This window comes from Mycteria americana, chromosome 1 (genome assembly GCF_035582795.1).
Source record: "Mycteria americana isolate JAX WOST 10 ecotype Jacksonville Zoo and Gardens chromosome 1, USCA_MyAme_1.0, whole genome shotgun sequence".
In the NCBI taxonomy this organism is placed as follows: Eukaryota; Metazoa; Chordata; class Aves; order Ciconiiformes; family Ciconiidae; genus Mycteria; species Mycteria americana.
The window spans coordinates 84,990,522-85,008,512 of NC_134365.1; the positions used below are offsets into that span (position 1 = coordinate 84,990,522).

The following is a 17,991-nucleotide window of genomic DNA, read 5'->3' on the forward strand; positions in this document are numbered from 1 at the left end:
TAACACAAACTGTAAATGCTTTGTGACACAGCACAAGAGTGGACAGGGTTGGCTTTTCAGTGAGAATCTGACACAGTGTCTGTATCTTTGAGGAACACAGCTTTAGGGAGACAGAGTTGGATGGAGTTTAGCCTGAGGCTCAGTCTGACAGATCCAGTAGGTTTGGTCTGGATCCAGGGGGAGACAGCATGCTCAAATGGAGTTGCACTCTTAAATAATCTGTGAAAGTGCTGGTGGAGAGCATACTATTCTGTGAAGAGCACAGAACACAGGGAGAGCCAATAAAGCACAGATATTTGAGCTTTTATCTGTGATTTGTAAATCAGGTCCATTGAACTGGACACAAGCTTCATTCCTCTCATACACAAACAAGAAACACAGTAGGATGGAAACCAGCCGTCTCAGCTGCAGGCTGGCCAGAACTGGGAGAAGAGAGCCCCTTCAGTCAAGGAGATGGACATGTCTGTTCCTTACCAACAGCATTGTCTTTTCCAGGATACATCTTTTTCTCAAAGCCTGGTCGCATACAGGAAACTGGTTTCTTAATTTTAGTATTGGTTAATATTTTCATGCGCAATTTCTGGGAAAACAGTGGAGAGAGTAAATCAATGGTAAATAAAAGGGAACAAGGAATGTTGAAAATATCTCTTGATAGCAGGTATCATAAGGGGCTGGTGGTAGCTGAAACATTTTAAAATGCTGCTTGTATACATACATATGCATAGACTTACAGGCTCAGACTCTGGCCAATGCAGGAGGAACGGAAGCCAGCTTCTGAGGAATACTGGGGCCATTTATTACTTCTCATAAAAGTAAATTTCAACTTCATATGCCTAACCCTAACAATGAGCCAGAGTCAAACACCATATATGCCATGAAAAACTTAAGAGAAAAAAATTCCAAGCTTTAAATCTCTGCACAATTTTAGAATGGAAAGATCTGACTGGCTGTTCACACAAAACCGTTCTTACCACAAGTTAGTACCCGTCCTGGCTTAGAAAACTGATGGGGAACTCGGGCACAACTTAGTATGGATCCTGCTTTTGCCTGAATGAGGCTCAGACTCTCAGGGCCTGTGCTTCACACCGTGGAAATATTGGATTGAATGCACCCTCATGTGCATGGACTGAGAAGGAGACATCATCACACCAAAAGAACGCATTTGATCCTGTGAGCAATTCTTGCTCTGATTTAAGGGTCTGTAAGTCACTGAGAACTCTTCTACTTTCTTGAAGTGCCAAAACCCTTCATGGAGAATATGGGTCCTCACCCTTTCTGTGGAGGCTGTACATGCCTGTGGACTTAGTCATATGTTACAGGACAGCCATCTGTTACAGGGTCACTAATAATTGAGATATAGTGGGATCTCCTTTAACTAGCATCCAACATAATCCAGGAGTAAGCATCTAGAAGACAGCGGCAGACCATGCCTTTGGAGGGAATCAGGGTCTGTATTTGTAAGGTAGAGTTCTGCCACCCTGAGAAGCCCATGCAACTCAGACTCCATTTTGGGGTGTTTTCAGTGTGTTGTTACACTCTTCTCCTATTTTGAGGTGCTTTTACTTGCACATATTTCTTTAAATAGCTTTCTGTCAGAAGCAGCACTGCTTGGGTTTCAGTTAGCAGATACGTTGTTAATCTTTTTCTGGCTATTGTGCTTGTTACTGCATTAGTTTATTTTGTCTTGGTAGTTAGCTATAAAGACAAATTGTGAAGGACTTCTTTTTATTAAAACTGCTTTGAGGAGAAGTAACAAGAGATTCAGTGAAACACAGACTAAAGGAGTTTGCAAATAAAATAATAGCCAAACAGCAATTGGTCAAAATATGGTGAGGTGCTCAGTTCTTACTGGGATATGCTTGCCACTCCCCCTTTGTAGATATGGTAGCCTAAACTAAGTTTATTCATTTTTACACTGTCTTTCTCTGATCAAGTGGTTTGCACTATGCTTACTCATAAGTTTCATTTTTCCTCATAGTCCCCAAATGAGTGTGGCTATACAGACGAACAAGGCATGGATGACTTGTAGCAATGAAAATCAGAGCAGCTGAAGTTTGCTAAGAGTAAATTCTTGTAGGCATTCAGGATGGCATACTGGCAATCACTGGCTCAGGAAAAGTTTGGTACAAGTGTAGAGACTCACCTTAAACAGATTAAAGACATCAGCATCACTTTGGTACCATGGTGCTCCCATCCGAGTCTTTTTGTGGAGAGTGGACTGCTGGGGCAGACAAGGGTATGCCTCAAAGTCTTCCAAGTGATAAGGGAACCCTCAGCCTCCAATGTAACGCTGTCCTCAAAGACCTTATCATACAGCTGCAATGGAAAAACAGAGGTCTTCATAAGGAACTGGCCAACAAGCATAAGTATGGGTCAAATATTTGGATTGTAGCCCTCTATTCGTAAAGCTTTGCAGTTGAGGAAGCTGGCACTGGCCCAGCTTATACTAAAGGACATGAAGCCCAAGGAGTGGATGTAGGCAACTAGCTTTTAGTCTGCAGACTTTCACCTCTGACAGTTCAAGCCTTTTAACTCTAGGGTGCAAGATTAGGATAAAATGCATGATTCAGAGCATTTGCCTTTGAGCACAAGGCATTGGCACATCTGACTTACATATTTAATGATTACTACTTTATATACCTGTTAATAGATTATGCAAGTGCTCTGCCCTAGAACAGCATTCCTGTAAAACGAAACACCAGATCACACTGTGGGTCCTATCTACAGGTGCAGCAAGTCCCCCTGGATTTGGTGAAGCTTCTTTGTGATAGGTTGGCCTGCTATAACTTAACTTACAACTTTGCATGAGGCATATACATGTGTATTATCTCTGATATACATTGTGGAATTATGTTAGGATTTTCAATTCTTGCAGTATTTTTGTTCTAAGTCTTAAATCCATTCCTCTGAAACACATGACTGCTTTAAGGCAAGTTGCTTCAACCCTTCTAGATGCTCAGAATGCACCTGGGTGCCGACAAAATCCTGACGACTTTTCACCAGCCACTGTGTGCACTGGGTGCTGTCCCCTAGCTACTGTTTTCTAAAGAACTGCTCAGGTGCTCAGCCTGATCTGTCATATGGTTATAATTCAGGAATGTTTGGAGCAGAGGGATAGGAGGACCCTACTGGGGCAAAATTCCATTTCAAAGGTTTAGCCTCACTGCCTGGTGGAAGATGGAAGAGCAGAGAGACAGGTGTATGTGAGGAAAGCTGCTAAGCACTCTCCCTCCAAGCAGAAAGCACCAGCATCTCTTTGAAGCTGCTCTCCCTGCCTACCCCTGCAGTGCCATGCAGCATCCACCACTGTCCAGGCAGAGGCCCACAGCGCAGGGCTGATGCATGAGGAACACGATCACCACATAACTGCTCAGAAGAGGCCAAGGAGAGGGAATGCCAGGGCAGCCACCTAACACCGCAGCCATGTCCTGGAATGGACTGTGGGCTTCCTCCCACTAATGCATGGAGACAGAAGGCAGGCAGACACTAGGGGGTTGGTCACCGCAGGCTGCACTCACTGTGTTTGCTGTTAGGGTATTGTTCTCCTTCAGGAGGACGCTCTTGTCAACAGCTTGGACAGAGCACAAAGACCCTGGAGCAGCCTTGAGGTCCAGACTGACTTTTGATCCCAGGACTTCCTCCTTTTGTGACAAGTCCAGTGCCACCTGCAGAAGAAGACAGGGACGGGGGCTTAGTGTTGGAGAGTGGGACCCTGCGATGCTGAGACAGGCCCTCCTGGAAACCCGTTGGGAAGGTTACAGGGGCTGCAGTGCATACAGCCCAGCCAGAATTCCACTACCACCACGTCCACCACCCTCTGATCCAGAGCTACCACAGGGAGCTAAGTAGGCAGCCTTCTCTTCTGTGTTACGGAGAACATGGGGGACTGTGTGTTCTCAAGTCAGTCGTGGGGAATGGGGGGACAAAGCAGAGTTCAAGGGGGCCTGGTTTACTCCTTGGGAAAGGCTTGCCAGTCAGTGTTGGGAAGGGCAGGACTAGGAATTCGGGGAAGAATGAGGTTACCTGTTTTGTTTCCCAGCCAAAAACACTGGGCACCTGGTTTGGCATGTATCCATCTTACAGCACTTTTCTGAGAATAAAACGTGACCAGGAACCACAGCAGGCCAGAGCACATCAATGATGCTATCACACTCCTTGTGTTTCTACTCACCTTGTGTCTAAAGCACTTTTCTACTTGAAACTCTTCCACATCCGCCACCACCTCTCCATCCAAGAAGACTGCATACAGTAGAAGCTTGATGTCAGGCAGGAAGTCATTGCCAATAGTCAGAGTCAATGAGAAGGAGCCCTGCAGATCTGCACAAGATAGCAGCAAGGAAGAGAGGGAAAGCATTCCCCTGAATCAGCTCATTCGGGTAGGACACACAATAAGAATCGAAAGAGGGAATTTAATAATTTCTACCTGCAGATAAGAACATCCCACACAGACACTGTCACAGATTAACAATAAACCCAGGATACTGGCCACTTCTTTGGCTCAAGTTTGGCAAAAATATTCCTTTTCCCTACTGCATTACTCCCTACTTCCCTACTCCATATTACTCTTCCCTCCCTTAAACAGGCAAGGTACACAAATTTTGTATCTTCTCCAAAGGTACAAGCTAGCAGCAAAGTCAGAAGGTTGGATATTAGATCAATTAGATAAGGCAGAAGAAGGACAGTTGCCTAGAAGGACACTGAACTGATATGAGAGGAGATTGTGTTGGTCTAATGAGGTGGACAACCACTAAGAACTCCATTCAATAGCTCCCACCTGTGGATAAGAATAACACCTGCACAGATTGTCACTGGAGAGCGGTCACAGTTTTCTGGGGTGTGTTATGAGGCACTTAACTTCATGCGTTTCTACTCACTGTCATGCTGGATAATTGGCACCTGCTTCTCTCCACTGAAAAGGATCTTGCCTTTTGCTATCACCTGCAGAGCAAAGAGAAGAGCCATTCAAGGGCCTGAATTCTGGCAGCATGAGGAGAGTGGGAAAAGAACAAGAGAAGAGAGAAGGACGTCTGACATATGTTGTCAGAGAAGCTCCTCTGGCAGGACATGACCTGAAGAGTTCTGCAGCAGAGATGGTGCTAGCATAGCTGGGAAGGGACTTGAGAGGTGTTGGTTAGGCAATGAGAAGACATGGCCGCTTGCAATGCCAGAGGTATGTCTGAAGCCAAGTGCAGCTGCTCTTAAGCCCCAGAGAACTCTGATCTTCACATTACTAGGGTACAGTACTTTTTGACTGTACGAATGAGCCCAGTTCAGTAATCAAGATACTCGTAACCTCTCAGCTAGGCTGTAGTCACACTCTTGCTTTGGACTCACTTTCTTGAAAGTGGACTTAATCAAAACATGATTACATACCTCTGGAGTGCATCAAGGCCCTGTGCAATTTCAAGCCTTTTCCTGTAAATATATAGGCCAGGGGAGGTCAGCTGCCCCAGACATTGCCTCTTCGTGCACAGACAGATTGCCCCAGACACGGATGGAAACCAGGCAGAAACCAGGCTAGCCCTCCACTGCCACCCATATGAACATAATAGAAACTAGGGTGAATGGCAGGCTTCTATCACCCAAGCTTAGATCAAGGCACTCCTACCAAAGCAAAGAAGCTGGGGGCTAGGAGCAGGTCCGGGAACTGGAAAACAGGAGGAGGTTTGGGCAGAACAGAACTCACAAACTGACTTATACTGGCCTGGGAGTAGCTTACCCTTTCCTGTGAGTACCTATGTGCTGTGTGAAAAGGGTAAAATGCCAGTAAGCATAATCTTGCCCTGAGATTCAGCTGTCTTCTGTGTGCACCAAGTAGTAGAAATCAATGTGGTCTGCTTCAGAGCTGAGTTTATTCTGGTCAAGGATATAATCCACTTGCACTTCCTGCTCTTGACCACAGGGCATCGGATCATTCCTGGCCTTGATCTCAAGGAAGCTGTTGCTCTCAGAGTAGAAAGGTTTCAGCCAGTGGAAACTATCCTCAACTCCTGTGTGACTTTCAGAAGAATCTTGCTCATCATCATTTCCAAGGTTGTAGGTACCCTTCAGACCACAAAAACATGAGTTGGCAATCAGTATCAAGTGATACAAGGGAGCTTGTACACCTGCTGAAAACACTAAGTTATTACCTGAGCTGATGGCAGACCACACACCTGTATGCCTAAAATATTCTTTTGTTTAGATGTCATTTTAAAGTCTCTTATGGGACTTTCTCTTATGAAGTTTTAGCAAAAATCTAAGTCTAGTAGATTTGCCCACAATCGCATTTTTCCTCCTTTATCTTTCCACACCCCACACCAGACTTTAACCCCAGCAACAGCACCCCTGTTTTCAGTTTGTGTTTCTGGTCAGATGCCCTGAAGCACAAGAGGCACCAAAACAGCTTTTGTATGGTGAAGTTCTACTTCTCTGCAGATAACTTAGGGCTCTGTGGATGACAGCTGTGGGCCTAGGAACAAGAACTAGAGCCAGGCTCCCTTGAGGACAGAAACCTACCTCCTAGATTACAGAACCTCTGATCACCAATCCTGCCCAACCAAAATTAGGGAACCTCACCCTGGATAGATTGGGGTCTTTGGGAAAAACATCTGGAACAATAGTTCCAATCTCTGAGAAATGGCTGGCAATAGGAGATGGTACTGCTTGGGCATGAATCCCACATCAGCTGCAAGAAAGCAGGTAGTGGGAAGATGGGTGTCCTGCCAGGTTGGTAACAACAAGCTCCAGGTGTAGGATCAGAAGTTGTGAGGAGAAGAAGCCAAGTGCTTCAAGGTCTGGTATTGAAAGGGAGGTCAAGAGCAGCAGCTACCTGCCAAGCTGATCCTGGACAAGCTATGTGCTGCTGCAGAGCAAGGGCAGCCACTAGAAGTAGAGTTCAACAGAGATAGGTGTCAACTGCCAGTTCTGCTGAGCCACCTCTAATGTGTCCCAGAGTGGAGAAAGGGGAGATTTCCTCCAAGGAAGTATTCAGATTAACAGATTTTTTTAGTGGAGTCAAAGGAAGGTGGGGGGGCGTACAAAAGATTAGGATCATGCTCCAGCTCAGGACAGCAGAGCACCTTTGGTGACCATTTGGCTGAACTGTTGCAGCACAGCCTCCAGTTTCCCTGAGGAGATGGCACTGGAGAGTAATTAAAGGTGCTTCTACAGATACAGTCAAATGAGATCAGGAGCCAGAGGACTGTGCTCCAAAACTTCAGATTTCTTCCACTTTCTATCCCTTTCCTCAGTCTACCTTCACTTTATCCCCCTTTATCTGTGGCTTATGCTCACCTTCAGAGAAACCAGCATGCTGTTCCAGCTGGTGGTATCCAGTGAGAAGTGGACTTCCCCGTTCTCATCTGTGAGGAATGACAGGTGTGTCTCCTCATCATTGACGTCCACTGTTAGGTAGACCGTTTCATTTCTGAGGGGAGACTTGTAGCTGTGGCAGAACATCTGCAGAGAAGGGGAGGAAGTTAATACCCCATTGCACCCCACTCTGAGGCACTGCCAGTGCTTAATATTAATTGTTTGTATCATTTGGCTTCCTCAGCCCTTCTAGCTTTCAGACAGGTTGGAAGGATCCGAATAAAAGTGCAATAAATACACAAAACCAACAATGTGCAGCTGTTCAGGACTAGAAATAAATAGTAGTGCAACCAAATGAGACACCTATATTGGGGGAAAAGAGGTGATTTCCTCAAATCCTGAGCTTTTCCTTGGACAGTGCTGCAGGATCCTTGATGATCAGAAACAGCCTTGTCTCCAGCAACTTAGCTCTTGCTGTTCCTTGCCCTCCTTCATGCTGGGGTTAGTACTGGCCCAAGTGAAAGTGTTCCTAGCCCCAGTGGGACAGCAGTCCTAGCAGCACCCAGGGGACTTGAGTCAGAAATGACTGCCAGTCAATTGATATACAAGGCTTTAGTGATTTCTCCCAAGCTGACATGAGCATTTGGACCACTGTCCAAAGGGAATGTTATTTCCCCACCGATGCCACCCCCATCCCATATGCTTTTTATCACACAGAGTAGTTTCAGGAGCTACTCCTGGGGAAGCCTCCAGAGACTGCAGCTGGCTCCAAAATTCCTGTCCAGGGAATATACTAGGTTAGGATGGGGAGAAGAAATTGCTTCTATAGGAGGCTTCACTCATAGTTGCTGGGTACCAGCAGAGCAGCACTTACTTTCCTGGAGATTGTTGCTTTCTGCCTACAGAAGCATCATTAGACCTATGATGTATTCTCAGCAGAGAAAGGATCCATGGGTGTTACCTTCCCTGTGTATGGTAGTCCACGTTTGTAGAATGCATGGAGGTTGATAAACTCTATAGACTTCATTCTCGTTGCAATAGGAATTCCAGCCATTTCCATACTCTCTGCTCCTGGGTAGAGAGATGAGAAATCTGTTAAACTCTAGCGGTGCTCCTAGAGAAGCAGAAGACAAGAAGATGCTTCAACTTTATCTACAACCTCTAAGTTTAGGAGAGAAAATACATTCTTCTAGGGTATGATTCCCTCAGTCTTTCTGGGAATCTGCTTCATGACATAATGCATCATAGCCTATAAATACTTTCTCTTTATTGAAAATTAAGAGAAACTAGGTGACTGTTTAGTTATAGACAACTACACTGTAGATGCCTAAAAGTGGCCTGAAGGACCCCACCCACAGTGTGACAGTTCAAACAACGGACACGTCCAGTTGCCAGAGCAAGGTTCACATTACACTGATACTGAAAACCTTATAATCCTTATAATCAATATTGTGTCAGACTAAAAGGGAGCAGAATGGGATTCCTAATAGCAAGAGTGTCCATAAGCAGCCCCGCCTGAGACTTAGGAAAAGAGAGGACAAGAGACTGTGGGTAGGTACTACCTGTCAGGATGGTGCACTACAATTAGCAAGGACTGCGAGGGTTTGTTGCAGATTTTCCATGGCTAACCAGGGCTTTGCAACTGGCTGAGGAACACCTCGGTGTCCAGGCAATCACTAAGAAGTTATCTATGTGCTAGTGGAGATGAAGGGTGGAGAGGATTGGGTAATCTGGTAATAACAGATGGAATAGGTACCACAATAGAGAACATCATCATGCCAGAAAACTTGGGAACCTTCAAGTTACCTTTTCAAAAGCAATTCAACAGCCACAGAAAGGCCAAAACCAAAAATTTCAAAGAAAGAAAGGATCAGAAGTTGGCTGCAAGGAAGGAAGCACTTCACATATCCTCCAGTACCTGTTCCATCTTCCACCATTTCTCCTATCACAATTAGGTAGCTGTCAGCTTCATTTAATTTCAGAGTCTCTGTCTTCACTGTAAAAGTAGCGCAGCCGTTCTTGTTTGTCTGGAGAAAGGGAGATATGAACAGAGAGAAAGAGCATGGTGTGGAGGAAAAGGAGCTGTTTCATAGATGCTGGGCAATCCTAAAGAAGTATTTCCAAATACTTGTGGAACAGATGGAAGCTCAAAAACCTATAACTGCAGAAACCCATCATGGATACCTTAGCCAGAGAAGAAAATCAACATGCTTGGATTAAGCAGTCGCCAAAAGAAGTGGCAGAAAAAAGTGCTTCAGGCAAATCACATAAGGGTTAATTATGTCACAGACAAACTCAGGAGACTGGATTAAGCCCAGATCCTGCAGCTGAAAGAGCATGGGTGTCTTTGCCTGAGCTAAAGATAACCTCCTCCCTGAAACTATATGGCCCTGAAGAATAAAGCCAGACACTGTGGCTTTCCAGTCACGACCATCTCTGTGGCGTGGCCATATTAAACAAGGGCATCCAGCCAGTTACAGATTGCAAGAGCTTTGCCAAGCATTAAGGCAGAGTCTGCCAGAGAGGGGAAGTGGACAAAGTGTTTTCTAGTCGTGCCTGTGAAGTTCTCCGGAGAACCTTGCAGAGCCTCTTACAGGCTATGTGAGAGGGAGCTGGCATTCAGCTGGTGTTTTGCACAGCTAAAACTGTACAGCTTTCCAGATGGAGATATTTTGCTACTGGGTGCATTTTAAAAGATGCAGGGATCCAGCTGGATTTTTATATTCTGGCTTGTTGCTGGCTATTCTGACATTTAGAAATATTTTCTTGTGACTTTCAGGCTGAAAGAGCTGCATCTGAAAGCCATGGGAAAAACCAAGTGTGGAGCTTCTGATGCTCTGATATCCTGTTTATTGGTGGGAGCTGTCGCAGGGCTGAACAGACCAGTGGTCTGATTCCATACAATAGGATATAGATCCTTGGGAAAGGCCCCAGCCATCATTACTTACACAGAGCTTACACCTTCTCCTGAAACAGAGTCAGATATGGGCAGCTAGAGCAGTAATTCAAGCAATAGAGTCACAGGAAGAGGAATGAAGGGTCTGATCAGGTCTAGCAAGTGGGAAGACACCGGACTAAACTGGTTGGTGCACATCAGAGGTGCATTGAGGCAGGTTACGAGGACAGACATACATTTCCAGCAGGTTATACTTTGCATTCTCCCATTTTTTCACCTACCCAGCTGTTTTGCTTCCTCATCTCAGCAGAACTTGATAAATCACCTTTGAAGAACTGGGGTAATGTTCTAAAACTAATATCTATTTTCCCTTGAACAGGCTTCCCATAGGTGTACCTGTGTCAAAGGGGAGAAACATTCACCTGAAGACTGGCTGCTTCAGCAGAAATATTGATCCAGGCCACCCCCCACCCTCATCGGGAGGAAGTGGAGCCTGGGAGAGCTTTTTACCTTGTTTGCTCAGGAACTTGAGCTCGTCCCTTAAAATCAGTTTGCATTCCTCTCACCCACTATATCCAGCATCCTCAGTGTCCTTCAGCCTCACAGTAAATGACCAGGTGCAAGAAGGAGCCTGTTCCAGAGAGTGATCTGCTCCCCCAACCACAGAGTAATGCAAGAACATCATACTGGAACGCCACTTCTTGGCTATGGGCAATCTAGAGGTGATTGTGGAGCCGAAAGCCAGAGATCACAATGGTATCATGTACTCACTTGCCATAGACCTTCAGCTGAAATTCCTCATCCACCGTAGTGATAAATGGAGGGTGCTCAATCTTTATTTCAAATTTTTTCAGCACTGCATGGAAGTGAGGAACATATGAATGGAGGTAAAAAAGCAATACTGAGTATGGGCACTGTGTAAGTTCTGTTACAGCTGCAATCCAGATGGGGGGAAAGACAGCAATGTCCCCAGTTATTCACCACTATGCTGCAATAGGCGTTACTCCCTTCAGCCACACCACCCTCTATTTGCTGCTACAATTGCACATGGAACTGCTTTCTACTCCAGCTCAGTCAAGCATAAACATTTTAAACAGCTTTTTAAAAGGTTTTGTCTTTACCTACATCACTGCAACTGAATGGTTCTAAGGCATGATGCCACCTCCTATCATGGCAGCTGACTGGAGTGGACAGTAAACTTAGCTTAGAAGAGGGTGACAATGAGTAGCAGAAAGTGTTCATCACAGGGCCCAGCTGCAGCTAGAACAAGGTGTCGGACCACAGCCTCTCCCTTGTACCTATGCAGCTGCAGAAACTCCAGCCCAGCATGAGATGTGTGCACAGACCCATCTGTCCCTGTCCCCAGTCTGCTGTTCTCCCAGGGCAAAAGGTCTGATGAACATGGCCACATCATCCTGCTCTTTTCTCCAGCTACCCACACTGCTTTTCCATCGCCTCTGTTGTCCAAGTCTCACCATATTCATCAACACTGAAGGTTTTTTGAGCCATGCCTTGTTGCACTGAGATGGTATACTTCCCAAGGGGTGCTTCAGAGGCCAGGGGGAAGAACAAATCCACAATGCCATGTCTTGACTTTACATTCAGCCACTCAGCAATACGGTTATATTCAGGATCCTATTTGGGAAAGGACATGCAGAGCCACCAAGTCACACTGGGAGCATGGGTACCTGGCAGGTCCAGCCATACTCAGGCACAAGAAGACACTGTGAGGGCTTACCCTTGCCCCAGTAGAGAGGATGCCAGATCACCAGGAGAGATTCGTTCTTCTCCCTCCAGTATCCTTTTACTGAACTTTTGAATTGCAAAGGCTGCCAAGAACAGTAAAGCTACGGGGAAGTGGTAACACCATAACACCGTGGGAAGGAGAAGCAGCTGTGCTGCATCTACTGAGCACTTAGCCTTGTGCTTTGTGCTCTGTGCAGACAAGGTGTTGGGCAAAGGTTCGTCACTGCCCTGCCTGTAGCTCTGCTATGTGCATCACAGAGGTGCTGGTTTGAATGAAGAACCCAGGCTGACCAGGTAGAAAAGACTTCAGCTGAACCTGAACCATAACCATAACCTTATGTGGTTACATTTGTGGCACAACTCTGTCCAGGAGTGAAAGGGCACAGTAGAAGAGACAGACATCTCCCTTTGGTCAGTTCTTTGTCACTTACCTGCAGCCATATCTGGGAATACTGTACCATACCTGGGAATACAGAGGCCTCCCCTGACGTGGGCCTCTGACCAGAAAGTTCTGCCCCATCCAGACCCCACACTAGGCCTCCTCCTCCCTCTGTGCTAGCCTACACTGCAGTCTTTCTCCAAGGGACCAGTGGATGAGTGGTTTCCCTTCAAAGATCATTTATTCTTACAGTTTAACAGGCATGAAGGGAGATGTCTCTTTCATGAGCCTCTCAATGTGCCTCATGCTGAGGCTCCTACTTCTAGAAAAGCATAAGGTGAAACTCACCTCATTTTTAATGACCTTAAGGTCCTCATTGAGGTTCACAATTTGAAATTTCACTGGAGATATAAAGAAAAGGATAATAAAGCATTCTGGCTGCAACATGTCCTTGCACAAATGTGCTTCTCCTCTTCTGTGCTCCAGTATTCATGTCTCTCTGTTTACCTCAGAGGTATTCAGGTCTTTCCCAAACAGCCCTCCCCAGAATCTCCCACCCCAGAGGACTTCAGGAGGTTTATATGCAGCTGTGGGCTGTAGAAACTCACTGCCTTTACCTGGAAAGATTACAATGATGTGTTAAACAGTGGGGTTGGTCTGTCTGCAGTCTGTTCATATTGTGAAGACTGTGGAGTAACTCTGTATTTCTACACTTGGAACTGTCACTCTAGGCTTTACTCAAATATAATCAACAGTCTTCAAAAAACAAGAGATTGTCCAGTGTCCTGGAGAGTCCTGGCTTTCCTTTTAGGTCTCACTAGAGATACTTCACCAAAACAACACCCAGGAGCAGCAGGCTGGGCATTTAGTGCAACACATCTTGGAGGGGAACATCCTGACTCATACTGTTCCTGGAAACATCTGATAATAGAGATCTGCTTTCTTCCATCCCCAACAAGCTTAGCTTGCTAAACTTGGTGAAATCTTCCCCCAAGATGTGGCTGCTACCTTGACCCTTCCCTCCCCATTTCCATATGCCACCTTCTTGCCTTACCTGTTTCTCCAGGTTTGTATAAGCCCTTGTCTGTCTCCACCAGAATTACATTCTTCTGGGGCTTGACCAGAACCTTCTTGCGACCCTCAAAGAGCACATTGTCCCCACTGTGGATCAGGACATGCAGAAAAACCACCTTCTCTGGCTGCCAGGTTGAAAAAAACAAACTGCCTGAGACTACAAGTAGGAGAAACAGAGGTACCTGTTCTACCAACATCTCCAACTTCCCTCTCCTGCCTTCCCCTCCTTTGATTTAGCTCTCTCCTTTTCCTTAGTCAGTCTTCTGTGCTGCCCAGCTTCCTCATTCTCTTTTCTCTGCCTTTCTCCTTGTCACGTTTGCTTCTTTCCACATTTCTTTCTCCCCTTTACTTTCCCACCCTGCATCTCCAACATTAACATGGCTCAGACACAGAAGAGGCTGAAGCCCTCTAGTTTGTAAGAGGAGAGGCAGCCAAGAGAGGTGTCTTACATGTGACGTGGAATCATCTCTTTTCCTGGGAATGAACTCTGGCACCTAGGTTGATTGATACAAGGAAATGGAAAACAAATTCGTCAGAGACTTTGCATCTTATCCCAGATGCGAGACATCATCTCACTGTTAAAAAATCCCCAAAATTCAGAGTCCAAATTCCACTGTAAAATTCCGTCTCTAACCTGCTTGTCATTATAGGGAAAAGAAGCAGTCACTGCCTTCTCTTGTTCATGAACCTAAAAGTGAACCAACTGACATGTCATTCTCCCACTTCACATAAATGTGAGGTTTTTATGAAACCAAGAAAAACATAGGGAAGTCAGATCTGGAGCTGACCAAGACAGTAACAGGAGATGAGATACTGATCAGGCAAAAACAGGACATCTCAGTATCAGAAAGACTGAGCTCACCAGGAGAAAGGTTCTTTTTGCTAATGGCAGACTTCCTTGGCTTTCCAGAGCCAGGACTCGCTTTCTCCTAAGGGCTGACACCAAACACTTAGTTAATCATTGTTTTGTCGATGCAAGAACCAGAAGTGACTACAGCCCCTCCCTGAGTTCTGCTGAATCTGCAGAACAATCAGGGCATACGCACAGTGACTTAGTACAGTGCTGAGGAAGATGGGCAGTTTGTAGAGCCTCAGCACCAGGCACATCTCCACGGCTCTCCAGAAACATAACTGAAGGTCCTGTAGTCGTGCCTCAGCCTCAGTGTGTCTAGTTAGGCTAACGAGCAGCAAAGCTGCAATGACAGGAACTCAAGCCACCCAAGAAATATCCAGACTGCCTAGGTGAAATTCAGTTCGTTGTGGATTCAGCGCCACCACCACCGATCACAGCTAAATTAAAGCAAGCTCAGTGTCGATGCAGGCTGCAACTACACCTTGCAGTATAGATGCAGCTTTAGAGCAGAACGGTCCTCTTGGAGCTGGAGTGACAGGCTTCTGAGGAAGTGAGGATGAAAAGAATGTATTCCCTATGCATTGACCTGCACTGTGATATCCAAGCATTTTTAGGGACTAAACACTGAGTAAAATGAAAGTCAATGTTTTCCAACAGGCTTTAAGTAGGATGAAATGGGCTGATACAGATCAAAAGAACAGGTTTTTACCTACACAGGAAAGATTCCCTACTTCGCTAGGCTCCAGGACACTGCTGTATCTTGCCTGGCACTGGTAGGGAAATACAGTTAACCTGCTTGCAACTTATAGCAAGGCAAAGGACAGTGTGCCCAGAGAAGTGCTGGCCTCCTGTCTGAAGTGAAAGTGAGAGCATCCACTGCCAAACCAGCAGCCACAGCTACACTCACCTGGAAGGTGACACACCGAAAAGTGCCTGGCTTCTCCACATACTGTTCCACCAGTGTGTGATTCTGGGTTGTCACCTCCAAGGTGACAGCCAGGTGGACAGCCTCAGTCAGGGAGCAGAGGTGAATGCAGAGCTTCTCCTCTTGGGAATGGTGAATGACAGCAGGGAACACCACCACCTTCTAGTGACTAGAAGAGAGCAGGAGATGTTCAAAGACAATTCAGAGGCTGAGGTGGACAGGCCAGAACCCATCTCTGCTGCTTTCATGAAGAGGTAGACCAGGGGTCAGAAATGTCTGGAGGCCTGCAGTGAAGGAACTATAGTGCAGCTCCCTTTCTATACCAGAAAGAAGCAACATGCCCAGTGTGGAACCAGAGGGCTCCTGGTATCTGTCTGTCACCATCTTGCCACCAGCCAGGACACAGCTGCCCAGTGCACAATACTCCAATTGCAAGTACACAGAGCAAGGCTGTGTGAGGAATGAAGCCCAAGACTCAGTGGCTGAGGCATAAGGCTTCAGTCCTCACACCAAATTTCACCCCCACCAGCACAGGATGAACAGAGGCAAAACCTGTGGCTTCTGTAGCTTTGTAGTGTGTGCAGTGCAGTGCCTGCACAAGCAAACACTAGGGGCTTTACCTGCGGTGGTGCTCGACACCCAGCAGTCCAACAGGACTCAGTAGGAGCTGCTTCTGCTCAGCCTCCCTGAGAACAGGGCCCCCACCATTCAGGTCTGTGATGCTAAACAGTGCAGCACCTCAGCACCACCCTTCAATGATAGTCCCTTCCACCAAGCACCCCGAAATCAAAAGGAGATATTCTCACGGTTCCAGGCTTGCTGCAGCTGCCACTGGGAATAGGGTCAGGGCTAAGAGGGGCACTGGTGCTCCCATTGCTTGGGCTGGGACAGACAGCTGATAAGATCCACACAGGAGGAGAGAACTGCCTGTAGTGATGGGCTGGAGCAATCCTAAATACCCCCGTCAGATGCTCCTAAGTCCAAAGAGTTGGGGAGTTGATATATGGAGATAGTATCTCTTCCAGGCTAATGCATTAGCTAATATTTACTTGCTTCCACCAACCACACAGTAAAGTACACACAGCACAGTTCTCCCCCCACATCTACATTCAGATGGTATTCCAGGCCATGGGGTGCCAGAGCACTGGGGGGCAGATGTGGGGTGGGACCACAGGGGTGGGGTGGGTCCACAGGGGTGGGTTGGGTCCTCTAACCCAGGCTGATAGGGACTTAAGAGAAACACTCATCTCAGCTGTGGTTGGTCTGGAATGTGGCTGTAACATACGACGAGAGCCAAAGCTGCACACCAGCTACTGTCCTCAGCTTGTAAAAGGCATCCTTAGTACTCTCTCTGTGCATGATTAGTGGTCTTCCTCTCATCCAGTATTTAATCAGAGCTTGCAGTAAAAACCTTTCAATTCGCCTCCATTCCCTGCATCACTACCTCTGTCCACCCATCCATCCCAGCTATGTCGATCCTCCTGGGTACAGAATCTTCTCCAGGGCTGCTCCTGCCACCCACTGCCAGCTCCCCTCATAGCTTCACTGTAAGGCCTTTCCAAATAAATCAAGACATTTTAAGTACCCACATATTTTAGCAAATCTCTACTTTACATCCCCCCAAGCCAGATGTCCAGTTTTCTGCCAGCTTCCTCCAGCCATGAGGTAGTTAGTTCTACACTGACACCACCACCCATCTCCTCCAGACTCCTCAGGCACTGCAACCTTGTATTTCCTTTTCATGAGTGGCAGCAGTGAACTGAACAGGGCTTGGACATATTTGCCCTCTCGTTATAACCTCATTTGAAGGTGGATGTCCTCATCCCACCCTGGCCCCAGCTGTGTTTTTGCAGGGCATAACCAAGGGTACACAATACAGAGTGAATTTGCCAGCCACCCACTCTTTGCTCCCAGCTGAAGCAATCCCCTGTATTTACTTTGGCACAGTCCCCTTTTGTGTGCTTAGCATCCACTCTCTTAGTGCACAGTCCGATGTAACCAGAACACACTAGCCTTTAACCTAGCACTGACATTCAGATAATCTTTAGGTTTAAAGCACTGTATGTCACTGATCTGGGAGCATATTTGATTCTCTGAAATCAACAGGGTTTTGAGTTCAAGCCTAAACTAGCAGGACAAAAAACAATCAGAGTTCTGTCTGATTTCAGAAACACTCCCCATGGCTCTGCATCTCTGAATGGTCATCAAGTTGGCTGCCTCTGAAGTTAAATGGGAACAGATAGGCAACAAAACAATAATAACATGCTAAAGTTCTTCCCTCCTTCCAGGGAGGAGTGGGGGCACTGGCAGAGCTGTGTGTGGAGCCCTGGGCTGGTCTGGCCGGAGGCTGCAGGGCAGCAGTGACATTTCAGTAGGAAGTAAATAATACATAAAAAAGAAGTTCTACAGAAAAAGAACCCTGAAACGAAATCCACTGACATCACAAAGAATGAATTTGCCCCAGGATGAAATCCCAGTAAAGACACCTTTATAAAAATTGGGTCCCTGTACCAAATACAGTAACTGAGCACTCCTGCTGCCATCAGGTGTACTGCATAAGAAGGCACAGCAAGACATCTCCCAGAGAAATATCAACAAGCCTTGCAAAGCCTCGAGGCAAGTGCCTTCGGTGTGTAGGTAATGAACACTGTCTCCACCCCTTCCACCCGCCCACATCCCAGCCCCAGCCATGCGCAGCATGATTTCCATCTTCTTGGTTTTGAAGCCAAGAGAGAGACGGGCACCCTGTCAGGGCAGGAGCTGCATAGTCCTTCAGCTCTGGATGAGGGGGAGAGGGAAGAAGGAAAGCAGCAGAAGCAGGGGCG

At 46.6% G+C, this 17,991-nt stretch overlaps 1 protein-coding gene across 1 annotated transcript in view; it reads right to left on the reverse strand.

The window, feature by feature from the left end:
* LOC142413020 (alpha-2-macroglobulin-like protein 1) overlaps positions 1-16,040 on the reverse strand; it is a 28,781-nt gene extending 12,741 nt beyond the window's left edge. The window contains 19 exon segments of the mRNA XM_075509057.1: positions 475-580; positions 2,144-2,283; positions 2,286-2,316; positions 3,519-3,665; positions 4,172-4,317; positions 4,875-4,938; positions 5,812-6,045; positions 7,276-7,440; positions 8,255-8,364; positions 9,212-9,320; positions 10,471-10,585; positions 10,961-11,045; positions 11,665-11,824; positions 12,367-12,387; positions 12,663-12,715; positions 13,369-13,513; positions 13,838-13,882; positions 15,149-15,335; positions 15,973-16,040. Of these exon segments, the coding sequence (XP_075365172.1) occupies positions 475-580; positions 2,144-2,283; positions 2,286-2,316; positions 3,519-3,665; positions 4,172-4,317; positions 4,875-4,938; positions 5,812-6,045; positions 7,276-7,440; positions 8,255-8,364; positions 9,212-9,320; positions 10,471-10,585; positions 10,961-11,045; positions 11,665-11,824; positions 12,367-12,387; positions 12,663-12,715; positions 13,369-13,513; positions 13,838-13,882; positions 15,149-15,335; positions 15,973-16,040 (2,131 nt within the window).
* Positions 16,041-17,991: the final 1,951 nt, after the last annotated feature.